The 18,413-nt window shown below is 37.1% G+C and overlaps 2 protein-coding genes across 3 annotated transcripts in view; one reads left to right on the top strand and one right to left on the bottom strand.

The window, feature by feature from the left end:
* LOC114357147 (putative GPI-anchored protein pfl2) overlaps positions 1 to 13,450 on the top strand; it is an 88,728-nt gene extending 75,278 nt beyond the window's left edge. The window contains exons 6-12 of one of the 2 annotated variants that reach the window (XM_028310644.1): positions 4,930 to 5,094; positions 5,901 to 6,137; positions 7,485 to 7,622; positions 10,419 to 10,704; positions 11,053 to 11,238; positions 12,110 to 12,294; positions 12,866 to 13,450. In XM_028310644.1, coding sequence (XP_028166445.1) covers positions 4,930 to 5,094; positions 5,901 to 6,137; positions 7,485 to 7,622; positions 10,419 to 10,704; positions 11,053 to 11,238; positions 12,110 to 12,294; positions 12,866 to 12,919 — 1,251 coding nt within the window. In that variant the 3' untranslated portion in view covers positions 12,920 to 13,450. Of the gene's footprint in view, positions 1 to 4,914; positions 5,095 to 5,900; positions 6,138 to 7,484; positions 7,623 to 10,418; positions 10,705 to 11,052; positions 11,239 to 12,109; positions 12,295 to 12,865 lie in introns of both variants that reach the window. The other variant, XM_028310643.1, reaches the window with a different exon arrangement.
* Positions 13,451 to 13,867: 417 nt separating this feature from the next.
* On the bottom strand, positions 13,868 to 18,005 carry LOC114357159 (uncharacterized). Its single transcript, XM_028310658.1, has 7 exons — positions 17,913 to 18,005; positions 17,076 to 17,301; positions 16,605 to 16,735; positions 15,592 to 15,708; positions 15,219 to 15,323; positions 15,045 to 15,090; positions 13,868 to 14,838 (listed from the first exon to the last, which is right to left on the bottom strand). The coding sequence occupies exons 1-7, from the start codon at positions 18,003 to 18,005 to the stop codon at positions 14,315 to 14,317; spliced, it is 1,242 nt and encodes a 413-aa protein (XP_028166459.1). The 3' UTR covers positions 13,868 to 14,314.
* Between the last annotated feature and the right edge of the window lie 408 nt (positions 18,006 to 18,413).

The raw sequence follows: 18,413 nt of genomic DNA, 5'->3' as shown, positions 1-18,413 counted from the left end.
CGCGTTTAGAAATTATTTAAATTGTTTACTCACGTACTGAAAATACATTGAGTTATTTGATGATTACGATTGGTGTATTTAAGTTGTTATTATTATAAAGACACAAAGAAAAAATAAACACAAAGTAAAACAAATTAAAAATTATAAAAAGAACTTACCAAAACTTTGAAGAATCTTGAAAACAGTAACAAAAATTAGTTTAAAATTATCACAATTCTAAATAAAAGCTTTAAAATTATTACTAAAAACTTTGATTCCCAAAAATTTTTAAATAAATTTAAATGAGCACTACTGAAGGCAAAATAAATAAATGTAAAATATTTTATTTTGAAGTCCCAAAAGTTTTAGTCCCTAATATGTAAACAAGAGTGCGGTAAGGTGATTGGCGCGGGAGTGAGGGACCTGCGCGCGCGCCGGTCGCGGTACCGCGCTAGGGCGGGGAAATGTGCGCGCTGCAAAACGGGCACGGCTGGCTGAAAGTACTGAGTAAATAGTGATGCGTATACGCTACCACACAACCACTATTACAGGCTAGTTTATTAGGATGAAAATATGTTTGTTACTCCTTTGCTTGCAAGAAAACTTGGGGATGGATTTTGATAGAGCTCTACAATCAGCTCATAGGCGGACTATAGTTTGTAGAATCTTTCTCTTTATAGAATCTACGTGGACGACATCGCGGGTAAAAGTTTCATCTTCTATTTTAGATTTAGTAAAATTTCAAAATATAGGCCTATTATTAGACTGAAAAAATACTTAATTTGGGAAAACAAGGCATTACTTTTATTTCTGAAAGCAAAGGTAGAGTTGTCATAAAATACCGACATTTTCTTTTAAAAAAATAAATCTGACACAAATTGACACTAACAGTCACATAGAGCTTTCTACAACATAAATTTCCACTGCAAACTTCCACGAACTTACATTTTTATTCATGTCAAACCCTCTTCTACACAGTCAGTCAAACCCGTACTTTCTCGTTGCTAGTGTTGTAACTACGTTTCTACTAAGCTGGAGGTGTCGCCAGTATCGCCGTAGAGGATGTTTTTACAACAAGAATTATAAACAAAGCTCGCCTGATGACGGACCTTGGTGCGTGGTTCCATTGTCTATGAACCACGGCTTTTTTTGTTAATATTATTTGAAGAAATAAAGAAAAATAGTTTGAAATATTTGGATTTGTATAACATTTTGGTTAAAAATGTCCTTTATGGTTAAAACCTAAGCAGGTTAATTATTATGGATTAATCATAAGGTTACTTACTTTAGATATTATACTAGAGTTATCGTATCGTACTAGAGTTACCTTGATAATAATGAAAACTCTAATCTGAATCTTCCCATCTTTTAATGACTTTGCTAAGTTTATTCTCCCAGTCCGTAAATTATACATACTATTAACCTTATGTAGATTCCACAACAAAATAGTCCCACATACAACATTAGACAAAAGGAGAGTCCCTAGGTTCACTATTCCCATAACACACTCAGGATTCATGAAACGGCATTTTTCACACATGGCCCCTAGGCCATGTGTGAAAAATGCCGTTGCCGTTGCAATGAGGTTACAACAAAATACTTGCAACAAGTAAAGACATCACACAACTTGTTTCGGTAACGTTTAAAAAACTTATTATAAAATGGATGGAACAATATACGTACGACACTTTAGAAAAGTTAATCCAGACAATTACTAGTTTCTCTTAGTACCTACACTTATTCACTTACACACAAAATCACACTCACACTATCACACACACATTTTTGTTTTGTTTTTCTACTTAAATTATTTTTAAAATTAAAAGATAAAATTTAATCTAAACACTAAATTTTAGTCTTATGTTTTTTTGAGGAGGAGCCTGACTCTCGTTACACAGGTTAACCTTAGACGAGAGCGGCACATATCTTGTAATTGTAAAGTGTTTATTTAATAAAAGTATTTTCATTTTCATTTTATTACCCATTTAATTTTACACTACTCTGTAGCGTTCGACAGCCTTCTTCTTGAAGATTGACTTTATTATTCATAGATTTGATTAAATCTATTTATTTTAAGCAAATTTTTAAAGATAAATAATCGAATTCTATTAATGTTAAGAATTGATCTCTTGAAATAAATAATGTTCAATCTATTAATGTATAGTGAATGTACTTCTTTGCTATCTACAAGTTTTTGATACAAACTGTTTAGCAGCATATCCAAAAGCGAAACGACAAAATATCGTGCGAGCATTCTTCGTACAATGGAACCACTCCAAGTAGGGTTCACCATAAATTAAACTTTCGTAATTTCAAGTGCTCGCATACTAGCTCTCGAATGTGACACTTTTTCACTCAGTCCCAAGGTTTAAGTGCCAATTTGGTTTTTGACATGTTTATTGACACTGGAGTTTAGTTGGAGTGGAGGTAATTGGAGTATTTGAACATTTGGGAATCGGACTGAGGTATTTTAATTGCTGTTAAAAAGTTCTGTAATTTTATGAAATTGTGCCTACGTTTTCGCAAGCGGGCGCTTATTCGCGGTAAGAATATTTATAATAAGTATACGCACGATTGAATCCCATATTTTCTTAAGCATTTATACTGAAATCAATATAGTATGATATAGTACATAGTTACCTATGTAATTTATAGTTAAAGATTATTTTAGTTATGATACGGTAACTGCTTACTTTTTTATATTATTGTGTGGGGAAGAATAATGAGATAGGTTTAGGAACTTTTCAGAAGCAACTTTATTGTAAGTAATAAATCATTTGAATTTTTAATCAAGAGTAAAGTTGAATTTCAATATTACAAGCTTTTTATTACTTTCACATGTCTGGTGTCTGTCGTCAAATCTTGCAACTTAAAATTGACCCACTTCCCGGTTTCCTATTGAGCTGAAATTTTGCATACATGTGTAAGTCCGATGACAATGCAATATTATGGTACCATTGAGCTGGTCTGATGATGGAGTCGGGAGGTGGCCATAGGAACTCCTAAACAAAACGGCGGAAACTCATCGAGTTTGGGTTCGTTGGATTTGTCTTTTCGAGCACTTTAGTGTTAGATAACGTCCAGGGTCCTGAGATTAAGATATAACTAAAAAGTGTAAAATAAAATTATAATAAAAATAAACTTTTTTAAAAACAAGCTTTTATTCTGAATTTCGAAAGCTTGTAGCGCAAACAGAGAAAAAGAGGAATAAATTCCATGCGCGATACAAACTTTCGAAATTCAGAATAAAAGCTTGTTTTTAAAAAAGTTTATTTTTATTATTTAGAGTTAAGTTTAATTTTAAAGGTGGTTCTGAGCTGAGCATAAATGTTAATTTAATTTGTAGAGACAAATTAATTTGATTCTATGTAGAGACAGAATCAAATTCGAGCTCTCTTATCTCTAAATCATACAAATAGCTTCCACTAAGCCGTATCGTTACAAAAGTCCGTTGCTTGTTTACAATAGAGAGCTTTATTCTCTGAGTCATAACGGCGGAACGTCATAGCACAAAATACTTAGATTCAGTAGGTCTAGTGTCTTAGAACTATTTTGAGGTACTGTAGCGACATCTTCAACGCACCACTACAGACTAGTGGCAGTTTTCATCTAAGCTTAATAGTCATCATCCTCATCATCATCTCAGCCATAGGACGTCCACTGCTGAACATAGGCCTCCCCCAATGCTTTCCATGTTGCCTGGTTGGTAGCGGCCTGCGTCTAGCGCCTTCCAGGCACAATAGTGCATATTCCAAACTACATATTTTCAGTATTAAAATACTTTTTGTCTAAATGCACCGCATTTCTCTGTTCTCTAGTTCTGAAGTGTTCTCTACTTTAGTACAATACGGACGGTAGTCACATCAAACTAAGCACTGTGAAATCTTATGTAGGTGTAATAGGTGTTCTTTTGCCGTAAAAATTGCATAGCATGATGCTGTTGTTAGTTTTAGTGGTACATGCCTAATTAATTCATGGATCTGCGATCGTCATTCGTTACACAAACTTATTTAAGACTATCTAAATTCAAGTTCAGTTTGTAGAGCTTTAACAAAAGAGTCTATCATAAAATACGATTCCATTGTCTAGAGGAGCCACCGTGTCTTTGTTACTTCCTATTTTGCAATGATTGCTTAATGTTTTCTATCAAAACTTACTCTACTGCGTCTTAATGCACTGTGGTCACATGCGAATTGCGAACGCTGAACGAGCGAACCATTCATTGATAACTTTTGTTTATAATTCTTTTTATGTTTCCTTGCTGACTCGGTATAACGAGCTGAATGAAGAATGCGTTAGACATAACAATAATCAAATTAGTCTAACTCAAATCTAAATAACTATAGTTTAAATTACACACAATCTCAAAGAAACTTTAAAATTGGTAATTTTAGATCGTTATTATTGCCTGCCTACTTGTGTCCAGATAGTTTTGTACAAAGTTTTAAAGAATTCAATAAATGAATATTTCACGGCAATATAAATACATCGGGAAAACAGTAAAAACTGTCACCAATAAACACATTACCACTCCTTTGGGTCGCGCAGTCGGGTAAAAATGTTGGAAATGCAGCGTGTTTTTAGATATTATTATTCAAGTGTGTTGGTTTTTGTAGTTTTAAAAATGGTTTTAAAGTAGGTACTATTTAACTAAGTGCCATAGACCCTTTTTGAAGTGTCTATCATATGGCACTTAGTTAAATAGTACTTTGGTTTCGGTTTCAATTAAGTACTATTGAAATAATATTATTTCCAAACGGCTGTTCTAGTTAAATGTAGTCGAAACATAAGATCTTTTATCATTAACAATAATATTTAGTACTTAACTATTTACCTTTACTGCTAATATGAATAGAAATTTTAAGATTGGATACAGAAGAACAGGAAAATATTATTCAGAAAGCTTTTTCGTAGTATAGATGTAATTCTACGTAGTATTGCCCATTCCAGTTGGTAGTCCGGCGGCGCGGGCGTCGAGGTGTGTATGCGCAGCGCTGCACACCAGTGTCACTGGATGCCTACAGCCTGGACAGCGTCAGCGTGGGCCATCGTAAGGGCAACCACCGGCTGCGGGCCAGTAAAAGGAGCTACGGGAACCCGGCCTATGATGACGAGGTAGGTACCTACTTCAATAAGATAGACTGGGGTGCGTGCGTAAGGTGTCACTGGATGCGAGGCTGGATAGAGTCAGCGTCGGCCATCGTAAGGGCAACCACCGGCTGCGGGCTAGTAAAAGGAGCTACGGGAACCCGGCCTATGATGACGAGGTAGGAATTTGAATGGGAGAGTCGGGGGTGCGGGCGTAAGGTGTCGCTGGATGGCGGCTGGATAGAGTTAGCGTGGACCATCGTAAAGGCAACTACCGGCAGCGGGCCAGTAAAAGGAGCTACGGGAACCTGGCCTATGATGACGAGGTAGTAATTTGAATGGGAGAGTCGGGAGCGCGGGCGTGGGTGTAAGGTGTTGCTGGGTGCGAGACTGGATATAGTCAGCATGGGCCATCGTAAAGGTAACCACTAGCTGCGGGCCAGCAAGAGGAGCTATGGGAATTCGGCCTATATGATGAGGTAATATGGTCTAGATAGATCTTGATCACAATTTTACCGAGGTGCAGATAAGATCTTGCCGAGGCTGTAAGTCTTGAGCTAATTCGGGATCACAAATCTGGTAGAGAATTCCACTACTTGGCGCTACGTACCAATCGTGAAATACATAAAAAGCACAGTTTAATAACGTATCCTTCAAGATCATCTTTCGCGCTCTACATTTATAATAATCAAGTAAATTACATTCATTTATTATTAAAATGTTACATGTAGAGTGAAGAATATAAATAGACGACTGAATGTCGTCATAATAAAGGTCTATCTGATGCGCTTTTGACTATACAATTTACCTATTATTATGTAAACTCATTCCAGGTGACATCCCACCCCATGCAATACGCGGCGCTGGCCAACTTCGCAATGGACATCGACTCCATGACGGCGGAGTTTGCGGAGATCCCCTCGGTGACGGTCAGGCCTGATGAGGTGCCTCCAGGGTGTGAAGACAAGAACAGATACTCCAATGTCCTGCCGCTACCGGAGACCAGGGTCCCGTTGAAGAGGATCGGGAACGATCCTACGACGGAGTATATTAATGCGAACTTTGTTACTGTGAGTGCAATCTATCTATATAAATAAAAATGAATTGATGTTCGTTAGTCTGATTAAAACTCGAGAACGGTTGGGCCGATTGAGCTGTTTTTGGTTTTAAAATGTTTGTCGTAGTCCAGCAGGGCTAAGATGCGCGCCGTGATAAACTGCTATCGCGGCGTTATATCGATTTTGACGTCACTATATCGTTTTATCTACCGGCGCTAACATGGCACCCCGAAAATTATCATGTCATCTGTCAAAATGTGATAGTGATAGATTTGTTTTTTTTTTGTGATAAACCTGGCAAGCCCTAACATGAAGCGCTAACTATATCATATTTTGACATCACGATAGGATAGGATGTGGTGTTTTTATCGTCCTCGATCCTTGCCCACGATAGCAAGACGATAGGAGATTAACTTTTTTGCAAGCTACTTTAACTCTATTTATTTATCATTTATAATGGTAAATGACATTTTACGACTAATTTGAGGCTAGTAAAATTCAAAGAAAGGAATCTAGCACCTTTGTGATACTTTTACTTCTAGGTGGAGATTGAGTTCTAGTTCAAGAGTTTATCAGTGTGAGGCGAATCTTGCGACAGTTTATAATCGCTAGCTGCAAAATCTTAGTGCTCCCACAGTCCCACCCACATATTAATTATTACATTACCTTCGTTAGTCTGAGTAAAACTCGAGAACGGCTGGGCCGATTGAGTTCATTTTGGTTTTAAAATGTTTGTCGTAGTACAGGGTAGTCTAAACGGTGAGCAAATACGCGCGCGATATTGTTTTTCTGTGACAGACAAATTCCACGCGGGCGAAGCCACGGGCGGAAAGCTAGTCTTTAATAAACTTTTTTTTACTTTTGATATTTACTTAACTTTGATAAGTATTGATTTGACGAAGCTTATTAGGAACAATTAAATATTAACTTACATTAGTTATAATCACAGGTCATCTATGTATATGGCGAGCTGTTGATTGTACGAGTGTATTACACATTTGACGATAACAATAAATTAAGAATTAATACATGGGTACCTCGTACATAATTACTCTCACAATCGATTCGATCGATTCTTCATACAGTTTTTAAGAATCTCAGTAGGCACACGAGTTTATGTTCACTAACTTTTAATGAAAATATTAAACTGCCAGTTGCCACTTCCCAATTACCTACCTAGTTACTAAGTTGTTGCTGATAGGCAATTTATAGTAATCAGACTTTCGCTTTAAGTGAAGTCAATTCATATAAAAATAACTGTAGTTTTTAAACTTAATTTTAAATGTAATAATTTTTTTCTATGATACCGAAATATTTCTCAAATGATACTGTTTTTAAACTTATTTTTTATATTTTCAGGGCCCCGGCAACATTCGCAACTACTACATCGCGTGCCAGGCGCCTCTCCCAAACACTGTAATAGACTTCTGGCGGATGATCTGGGAGCAGAATTCGCGGCTCGTAGTCATGCTGACTGAGTACATGGAGAATGGGGTGGTGAGTGACTACTATTAGAAGAGAGTGAGAGTGCCTTCAATTTAGAGTAGTGAAAAAGCGTACTACAACCACTGTGGCGTGCTTGCCGCACCACTGATATTTTTCATATAATTTCTAAAGGGCAGTTGCAGCGCCACTACCGCGACAAACCCAAAAGGAGTGATGCTGCAACATCCTATAGCCTAAATATACGCCACTGAAAATCAGTTTTAGCCAGGAAAATTCTTCTTCAATAACGTAGGTAGCCACAAAACTCTGAAATGACTTAATTGGGACGATAGCATAACGTGACGTGACCTACAAACACGGAGTAATTTTTGAAAAATCCCCAATAGCCAGTAGGTATGCACAAAGCATTTCCTGATTGAAAAAAAAAATCATAGGACTAGACACATTGTTGAGAACCAACAAAAGAGGTTTTAATGTTTTTTTACTCTTTTTTACAAAACAAAATAAAATCATCACTTCTACTTTGACAGCTCAAGAAAGTTGTTTCATTTCATACATTTTATACATATTTTAATTCAATAATTCATACACATAATTAATTTATGTCTTATGCAACATAAATTTGGTGCCGAAACCCGGGACCAGATGTAATGTTACAGCATTAATAATCCAAAATGAGCACATTTCATTATTGCACGCTGGATTAAAACTAACTCATAGCAGTCTGATGCAAAATTATTGGATTGTTAATGCCGTAAGAGAAATTAAAAAGGTTATACATAAATGTTTAACATGCTTTAGACTTAAATGTCAAGGTACGCAACAACTCATGGGATCTCTACCGCGTGATCGTATAGTACCAGCAAGGGTTTTTTCTAAGATAGGAATAGACTATTTTGGACCTGTTCATGTGAAACAGTCTTCTTTGCGTCGGTCTGTGATTTCCAAGGGTTACGTTTGCGTTTTCATTTGCTTTGTAACTAAAGCAGTTCATTTAGAAGCAGTGTCGGACTTAACCACTGAATGTTTTTTAGCTGCTTTCAAGAGATTTATTTCCCGTCGCGGAATGCCGACAGATGTGTACTGCGACAATATGAGTACTTTTAGAAGTGCCAATACTCAACTTATACAATTATACAAAAATCAGAATCATATTGATATTATTACAGATTTTGGAGCTCAAAAAGGTATTCAGTTTCACTTTATTCCGTCATATAGTCCCAATTTTGGAGGCTTATGGGAAGCCGCTGTCAAATCAGCAAAGCATCATTTTAAAAGAATAGTGGGCATAAATTCTCTAACTTATGAACAATTAAATACATTAATAATAGAGATAGAAGGTATTTTAAATTCTAGACCCTTAACTTCAATGTCTCAGGATCTCTCTGATTTCTCTTTTTTGACACCTGGTCACTTTTTGATCGGTTGTCCAATCACTGCATTACCTGAGCCTGACATTACCCCTGTTCCGACTAATAGGCTGCGATTTTGGCGCAGATGCTTACAAATGAAGCAGCACTTTTGGCACGTTTGGAATAGAGATTATATTTCTATGCTTAACTCCCGAACTAAATGGTTGAAGGTTTTGCCAAACTTAAAAGAAGGCATGCTAGTGCTTATCAAAACAGACAATTGTCCGCCTTTGCAATGGCCAATGGGTAGAATAGAAAAGATTTTTGCTGGACCTGACAACATGATTAGAGTCGTTAATGTAAAAACCAGTAAAGGTTCCTATAGGCGGTCAATTTCTTCTATAATTGTTTTACCAGTCGATTGAATTTTTAGTTTTACAAGGTTGTTATAATTTATGTTACAATTAGAAAATTTTATTTAAATAGTCATTGCAAGTATTAATTATTTTCATTGTAAGGTTAATTATTTGTTTCATACTTATTCATATCCATTAAGATTAATTTTTATGCGTGTCGCGCATTCATTTCGCGCGCGAAACTATGTTGAGAACCAACAAAAGAGGTTTTAATGTTTTTTTACTCTTTTTTACAAAACAAAATAAAATCATCACTTCTACTTTGACAGCTCAAGAAAGTTGTTTCATTTCATACATTTTATACATATTTTAATTCAATAATTCATACACATAATTAATTTATGTCTTATGCAACATAAATTTGTCTTTTGTTGGTTCTCAACATCATTTCGCGCGCGAAACTATGTTGAGAACCAACAAAAGAGGTTTTAATGTTTTTTTACTCTTTTTTACAAAACAAAATAAAATCATCACTTCTACTTTGACAGCTCAAGAAAGTTGTTTCATTTCATACATTTTATACATATTTTAATTCAATAATTCATACACATAATTAATTTATGTCTTATGCAACATAAATTTGTCTTTTGTTGGTTCTCAACATAGTTTCGCGCGCGAAACTATGTTGAGAACCAACAAAAGAGGTTTTAATGTTTTTTTACTCTTTTTTACAAAACAAAATAAAATCATCACTTCTACTTTGACAGCTCAAGAAAGTTGTTTCATTTCATACATTTTATACATATTTTAATTCAATAATTCATACACATAATTAATTTATGTCTTATGCAACACACATATTATCAGAACACACTATTCAATTTGATGTAACCACCACTAGGCCTTTATTTAAATTACTTATTAACTTAAACGTATAGATGACCCACGCTGAACTGTCCCACCAAACTCAATGACAGGGGGGCGCTACCATCGTTCAACTATATGGTTTCCAACATGGCAAAAATCGGAACCAGCGATCCGGTATTGACGGTGGCGCCCCTCTGTCAATGTCATGGATAGGACAGTTCAGTATTTTGGAACTATTCCCAAAAACTAATGTCTTATTTTTATTTTTTCAGGAAAAATGCTACGAGTACCTCCCACCGTCCGAGATATCAGACAACAAGCGGACCTTTGGAGACTTCCAGATCATACTCAAGAAGAGAGAACAACGAGACAAGTACGCTGTCTCCAGCGTACAGCTTATCAACTTGTCTACAAGGACCTGGAGGGAGGTCACCCACCTCTGGTACTTCTGGCCGGCCAAAGGAGTACCAGATGATTATGACTCGGTCATAGACTTCTTGTCCGAGATGAGGAGCTATATGAAGATCTCGCAGACTGCCAAAGAATACGATGAAGAAGGTATGTGAATGACCTTCATCAGTTTTTTTTGTAACCTATGCAAAAGAATCAAGCATCATACAAGTCCTAATGATTTAGTACCTAAATGTAATATAACTATTAGAGATAAGTTTGGAGATTCTCCTCAAATAATTCAAATAGTTGAGAGTATCCAGAGGTCTTGTTCGATGCTTATGATAACGCATACTTTTTACAGCATATATAAAAAACCCTGATCGATCTCATTGGGATTTTGGGAATAACTCTGGTGCACATTAGAATATGGATCTGTTATAGACAATGCAACATTCGTTTGCCGAGGCTGCAGACCACTGGCAGAAATCTACACAAACATTTCCCCTTTTCCAGGAGTAGAAGTAATATACGGCGACCAGAACCGCTCGTCGTTCAATAACCTGTCGAAGCTGCGCAGCGACGACGCCGCGGGCAATGGCGTCAATGTGTACTCGCCCGCGCGAGCTGAGGAGATGATGCGCCGGAGCAACGCCAATAATGGCACGCTGGGACGGATGAAGGCTGCTTCCGAGATTGAAGGTGAGGAGATGGTTTAGTTAGGTTTATCAGGCAAAGGACCAGGTCTTATCTCAGAGATTGACAACGTGGGTCAAAAGCAACGGGGTCAACGTGCGCTGAAGAGATGATGCGGAGGAGCAACGCCAATAATGGCACGCTGTGACGGATTAAGGCTGCTTCCGAGATTGAAGATGAGGATATGGTTTAGTTAGGTGAGGAGATGGTTTAGTTAGGTTTATCAGGCAAAGGACCAGGTCTTATCTCAGAGATTGACAACGTGGGTCAAAAGCAACGGGGTCAACGTGCGCTGAAGAGATGATGCGGAGGAGCAACGCCAATAATGGCACGCTGTGACGGATTAAGGCTGCTTCCGAGATTGAAGATGAGGATATGGTTTAGTTAGGAAAGCCTAGTCTTTTTACTCTCGGTGCAAGCTTCTATAACTGCGCCCACGCTGGAGTGCGGCCAACAACGGCATCTAGGGAGGATGAACGCTGCTTCTGCTGCTGTTTATTAGTTAAATATATCGGCACCACTCGAATGGCAGAAACCGGCTCGTCAACACACACCCAAATAGGCGAAGGACTATTTTAAAGTGATCTTGATTGGTGTAACCATGAGCTGTTAGGCCCGGTTTCCACTAAGGCGGAGCGGAGAAATATTTTGAACAACCAATCAGATATCATTCAGAGTGAATGAAATTGTTGAAAGTTATTCAAATCATTTCTCCGCTCTGCCTAACTGGAAACCTTAGTTAATCAACGCAGCGAACGCTATGTGCCCACTTTTTGGCAGTTCTGCAGGCTGTTACTTTGATGCTCCTTATTTCTGATTCGCACTTTGTGTAAACTTCCAACATAATTTTCATCTGTACCTAATTCTTCGTCCCCAGGCGTCCGGCCGTGCGTGGTGGTTTGCGCGTCAGGCGCGGGCCGCTCTGCGTGCGTGATCGCAGCGGACGTGTGTGCACGCGCGCTGTGCGCAGCCGCGGCTGACGTGCCGCGCGTCGTGCGCGAGCTGCGCGCGCAGAGACCGCACTCGCTGTCTAACAGGCACCACTACATATTCTTATACAAGGTGGGTGATAAATATTTAGTATTTTGCAAACGGGAATCTTATGCACGTCCTACACGAACAGCTTGAGCAGTTAGGCCGTTTGGTGTAGTGGTTCAGAACGGACTACTGTGCCGAGAAGTCCCGGGTTCGATTCCCGGATTTTAAGTATTGTGACGGGTCTGGGTGTTACTATATTATGTTTGTATTTAAAAAGTATACTAAGTAGTATGTATATCCGTTAAGCTAGCACCCATAACACAAGAATATAAGTCGGATACTTTGGGCCTAGCGAAATTGTCCAAAGATTTATAAGATGTTCAAAGATTTATAAATTAGCCAATGATCAACATACACGGATTGCTCTTGCAACCATAGTCAATTTATTGAAATATCACCGTACTGCCAACAGCATGAAGCGGTCACAACTGATCGAGCGGTTCTTGTACGTACCAAGAAACTATCACGTAGATGCCAGAGAACGCCTGGTGGTAGTGCCAAAGCAACAAGTTACATAACGTTTGCTGACATAAAACGAGCAGGCGTTTATACACGAGTACATTACATAAATGTAAATTACTTTGTTTTTTTACAGTTGCTGAGTGAATACGGCAATAAGCTAATGGGAGGAGGTGTGGATACTATCTGAGAATGTATACTCACTATTTAAGATTACTTGTGTAGCCCCTTTCTAGGATTTGAGTAAATCTTACGCCTATTATAAAGCTTTGTATTGGAATTTTAAGTAATGTCAATAAAAATCGCATTTTGTATGTGTATACATTTTGTTATTCACTTATTGACAAATTATGTTAAAGTATACATTAAGAAAACTATTTGGAATATACCAAAGCATAATATTTACGAGATCTCTCATTTTGTTCGCTCAAAAATCTATTTTATTTTTATACTGTTTGGATTCGCTTATTTTATTATGGTTATTATAAATGAATGTTATATTTTTGATGTTTTACGTTTTGTTCAGCGAGTTTCATAAAATTTAGTTGTAAGGATTTATTGTAAAGTTGATATTTGTAAGAGGGTAGTTGTATATACGTACTGTTTCTTATATTACGAACAATTCGTTGTTTCTATAAGTATTCTTCACTAGTCTACTTTAAGCTCCACTTTTATTCACAATGTTGACATGAAAAGTGACTATTTTATTCGTATTACTTATTTTTTTCTATTATTTTCTGTATACATTTTTATTAAAATTAAAAAAGAAAAAGAATCTTCATTGGTTCTTGAACTCACATTTTTTTAAAACGAAGCATAATGTGTGTGTGTTGTCACAAAATATAAAAATAAGTGAATTTCCTATAGTAATTCATAGTTTTGAGATCTACTGTGATTTCTACTAACCTATCCTAAGTTATTGTAAATTAATACTAACATTTAATATGCTAGAAGTATCTAGGCTAAATATATTTCTTATTCCTTGTGTTATAAGGAGACTATTGAAATTAATACTCTATAATAAATAAAACATAATTTATCCTACACACTTTGTTACATTCCACAGTAACTTAATTTATTTTGACATTATCATTGACAATTTAATTTGCTGTTGAAATTGTTGTTAATTATAATAAGTATATTTTTATTTTATCATCAAGGCAGCTATTAAATACAGGTTTTTATAAAAATAAAAAGCATTTAATACAGCATTAGGATAAAAAGCACTGTTTTGTCCCACACGTTTTAGTTCTAAGAATTTAAGAAACATGACCTAGCATAAGTGTATTATAAAAATAAAAATATATGTTAATGACCAAAAATAAATATTATGTATGTAGATGTAGCGGATTCATAATTATTAGTGCTGTATTTGAGTATAATAAATTTATTACAAAAGGGTGCATTAATTTTTATACACAAAATATGTCGCTAAGAACATAATCATCGTTATGTTATACCATTGAAAGTCTGTTTCATTGTCATTTCATCTTCCTCATTACTTTATTGACCAAATTACACATGAATTATAAAAGTTATACATTTTTGCGCTAACCGCAAATATGGATTCCAATTGCCTTCGCATTCAGTTATCGTCTTCAGATTCATTCTCACCTTCAACCTCAAATTTCAACTCAAATTCAGTCTCTGCTTCAATCATGGTGTCAACTCCACCCTCAACTTTCAACCCAGATTCAGTATCAACTTCAATCATAGTTTCAGCTTCATCCTCAACTTCTACCTCAAATTTTAACTCAGGTTCAGTCTCTACCTCAATTACAGTGTCAGCTTCTTCATCATCTTCACCTTCAACCTCAACTTTCCCTTCACTTTCCGTCTCATAATGATGCTCATACACGACCTCATCAACAGACTTTTCCGACTCATCATCAGCCATTATTGCTTGGTCCTCGATTTCCTGAGGGTCCTCCTGGAAACTTATCCTCCTGTGACTCGAAGAGCATGCCTCCTCTTCTGTGTAGTCTATGGTGTGGTTCTCCTTCTCTGGATCCTCAGGAACATGATATAAGTCGTGGACAGAGTAAGGAACGTATTTGGGGAGGTTCATGTATGATCCTGCGAGCGATGTCGATGATACTGTTGGTAAATCTGTAAAAAATACATAAACGGTGCTACATATAGATAGTACCCACGTTTGACTTCAATCTGATGATCAGTGATTAATTATGTGGTCTTTTATATTGTGGAAATGAGAAACAAACTCTCACGACCTCATTAATAGAAAAAAGTTGACAGGCTACTTGACTGGTCTGATTATTTTTACTACGGCTGAATAAGTTACAGAATAAGCTTACAACAAGGTTTTACTGAAGTCGGCGCCATATTTTCATGAGAGCTTACCTGCAATGATGAAAATATTAGCAATTTCCGTTTAGAAGCCTCTTAACATATCAGAAGTCTCTAACTTATTAGGCTTTGGATTTGTACATTTTATTACAAGCTCCTGAAAAACGGTGAAAGAAACTTACATCAGCACTAAATCGTAAGTTTTTTTCGGTCACTTTCTCGTGTGGAGGTGAAGATTCTTGTAACTGATATTTTTTACGTCGTACATCATAAGCGCGATAAGCTGCCTGTATGAAGAACATAAATTAAATTTATAAGCGTTAGTAGGAACGAAAATATGCTGGACTAATTCATCCTTTCATCTACATTGTGGCCAAGATCTACAGCTTGGCCATGAATAAAATCTGTGAATGTGGATTAGTACCAGGGATAGCTACTTTGGAAAGAATTATGAAGCGTGGAAAATATAGACATCCTTTTATTGCAAAACGTATCTAGCCAAAACATACGCGTTATCAAATGAAAGAGCTAGTTATTAAGGAAATAGTAGCAAACCTGAACTTTTGTGGCAGCTTTATTATATTCTTCAGGCGTGTGTTTGGTCTTCCTGTATAATTGAAGGGTGTGCTTAGCAGCTCTCGATACCTCGTCCAAGTCACTATCTGATGATGTCTGGAAAATAGGCACATATTTTTGATGGTTAAAATGTCTTTGCCTAATAGAGATGCTTATTCTAGAGTCTCCTTCATCTCCTATGAAACTAAGTGTTTTGTAAGCATTGTTATTTAATCCTTGGGGCTACATTTTCTTAGTCACCAAAGACAATAAGGTATCAAACAAGAGCTTTAGGTAACCTTTCCCATTTAAATTAAACTTTAGGCCAACGGCGACTTTTTACAGCATCGCTACTGACGCACGTTAGTCGCATTTGCAACGCACTAAAGTACGGCTAGCATGAAAAACTTTCGAGTTCAAATCGTTTGCGTACTCGAATCGCCATCAAAAGATTTAGTAAGAAAACTACAACAGCGCCTTTGTGAACGTGTCGTAAATTGAACTTAGTATGAGATGTGGTTGCACGAAACTAATTTTGAGAATCAAAATTGTCACGTTATCGTTTAATTCGAAGACTGAGTATCGAATTTTATCGAATACGCAAACGATTCGAAGACGAAAGTTGTTCATGCTAGAGGTACAGTACCTCTAGTACGAAAAACTTTCGAGTTCGTTTCGTTTGCGTATTCAAAGTGTCATCGAAAAATTTTGTATGAAAAATTAAACAGCGCCCCCTAGGGCGGCTATAATATAGGGGGCGCTGTTTAATTTTTCATACAAAATTTTTCGATGACACTTTGAATACGCAAACGAAACGAACTCGAAAGTTTTTCGTACTAGAGGTACAGAAGTGATGTCAACGCGCTACAGGAGCGCGACTGCATCGCTACAAAAAGTCGCGGTGGGCGAGGTGGGCTCTTAGATTTTAGGTATGATTTTTCTTCGGTGATAATCGGTGTTTGCTTGGCTTTAGTACTAGGTTTATAAATAACTTTATTAGTACACTTCGATACCTCGTAAACAGTCGTTGTGTTGATCATGTGACGCTGATAAGCCCGCCTCACTGCTTCTTGTATTGCGGACAGTTGACTTTCCTCTATATCTGTTTTGCTTGCGATTTTTATCATCAACTTTGTTTCATTCACTGTTAATAAAGTTGAGAGACTTGTCATTATTCTGGTCATAATAAATTATATTTTAAACTAACATAAACGCTATGGTGATTGATTAGCCTGATCATTTGTAATTTTGGAAAAAATACCACTGTTTCTCTATAAAGAATGCGTAGACGCAAACTACACCGTCAGGACAAGGATCTTAGCGATAAAATTGTAAGAAGCGTTGCTCCTTGTGGGTCCTTATAATGACGAATTTTGCGTACTATTTAAAAATTATTTTCTTGGGAGCGGAACTTAGATTCATTCTATGATCTGAGGAGCAGAAACACTATGCTGGGGAATTCCTTAGTGAAAATTTATCATTACCTTCGCCGCCTTCAAAGTAGTTCAAAACATATTTAACGACTTTCTTCGCGTCTTCATCAGCCAAGCCTAAGAACCTCAGTTCGTCCTCCAACTCGGGGTAGCATGAGCCTGCGCAGACATCCGTGCACAGTTTCGCAGCGATGGTGAGGTTCTCACGGGCTACCAGCAGCGCTGATAAGTAGTCGGCGATGAACTGGCATAAGTTCGAGGGCTGGGCACGGAGCACCTTTTTTATAAAGATTTTTTTAATGTACTAATTAATTTAATGAGCATCGTGCTACATGAAAACCGTGGCTTACCAGCCGATTTTAATAGTGTCCGTTTCGAATGCTCGGCCAGTGTCCAAAAAAATGACTACGTTAATATTATCTCCAGTCAGCTCTATCTTACATCGACGATAAAAAATATTACAAAAAAACATAAAAAGTACAGGAATGAAACGTGTCAATTTATTATTAACAATGATTGAGGGTAACCGAACATTTTGTGCGCTCGAATAGACGCGCAGCGCGCCGTCCAGTTGCTAATCTACTTGTGACCATACGTTTTGTGTGCTTTCAAGTTATCATTGTAATCTAAATCACGCTTCAAAAGGAGTATGGCTATCGATTGACAATCAATGTGGTTTCGTTCGTGTTTATTCACTATCGATTCAATGTGGTTTCGTTCGTGTTTATTCATCTTTGAAGTCACATAAATGGTAAGTGCATTAAACTGTACTAAATTAGACTTTAAAAACATTGTCAAAATGTTTGCGTGCCATGAGATCACAAGGAAAATATTGAGGAAACAAGTAAAATTTTTTAGGCCAAATCTAAAATTCTCATCACGACTTACCTCTCTGGAAATATCACTCATCAAATCCTGTAGGCCCTCTGGCAAAGCCAATCTGCAACTCTCTTTTACTTGTAACTGCAATAAGTCTTTCATTGTGTTGGTAATGTCACAAGATTTATGAAGTAAGTATGTAGTACATTAGCTATACAAAATTTTAATTGAATTAATCTAGTTGGCTAGGTATATGGATATTATACATACATAATAGTACCTAATATGTGAATACCTAATTGAAATGTGTAGTTGTTGCTTTCCAGAAAAACGGTAGCGTTAATCATCATCATCATCAACAGCCCTTTACAGTCCACTGCTGGACTATGAGCCTCCTCCACTATAGTGGAGGGTTTTGCCATAATCCCCACGCTTGGCAGGCGGGCAGACTGCGATCTCCAAAGATCGCAGTTTAAAAGATTGATGTTTTTAGAGAGCGCTGCTGCCCGTTCTCTGTTTGATGTGTAGTCCCTGAGTCGCCTCTTACGACACCCGTGGGAAGAGTAGGGG

The sequence above is a fragment of the Ostrinia furnacalis genome, unplaced genomic scaffold (genome assembly GCF_004193835.3).
Source record: "Ostrinia furnacalis isolate ACB-3 unplaced genomic scaffold, ASM419383v2 OfSCF3056, whole genome shotgun sequence".
Classification (NCBI taxonomy): domain Eukaryota; kingdom Metazoa; phylum Arthropoda; class Insecta; order Lepidoptera; family Crambidae; genus Ostrinia; species Ostrinia furnacalis.
This window is presented reverse-complemented; position numbering and strand designations above follow the sequence as displayed.

Bases quoted from the DNA above. Each gene is read 5' to 3' on its own strand.
- LOC114357159 (XM_028310658.1), bottom strand. From the start codon at position 18,005: ATGAAAGACTTATTGCAGTTACAAGTAAAAGAGAGTTGCAGATTGGCT. The intron at 16,736-17,075 runs GTAATGATAAAT...CTTTATTAACAG, and splicing joins CTACTTTGAAGGCGGCGAAG to TGAATGAAACAAAGTTGATG. The intron at 15,091-15,218 runs GTAAGTTTCTTT...TCATCATTGCAG, and splicing joins ACTTACGATTTAGTGCTGAT to GTAAGCTCTCATGAAAATAT.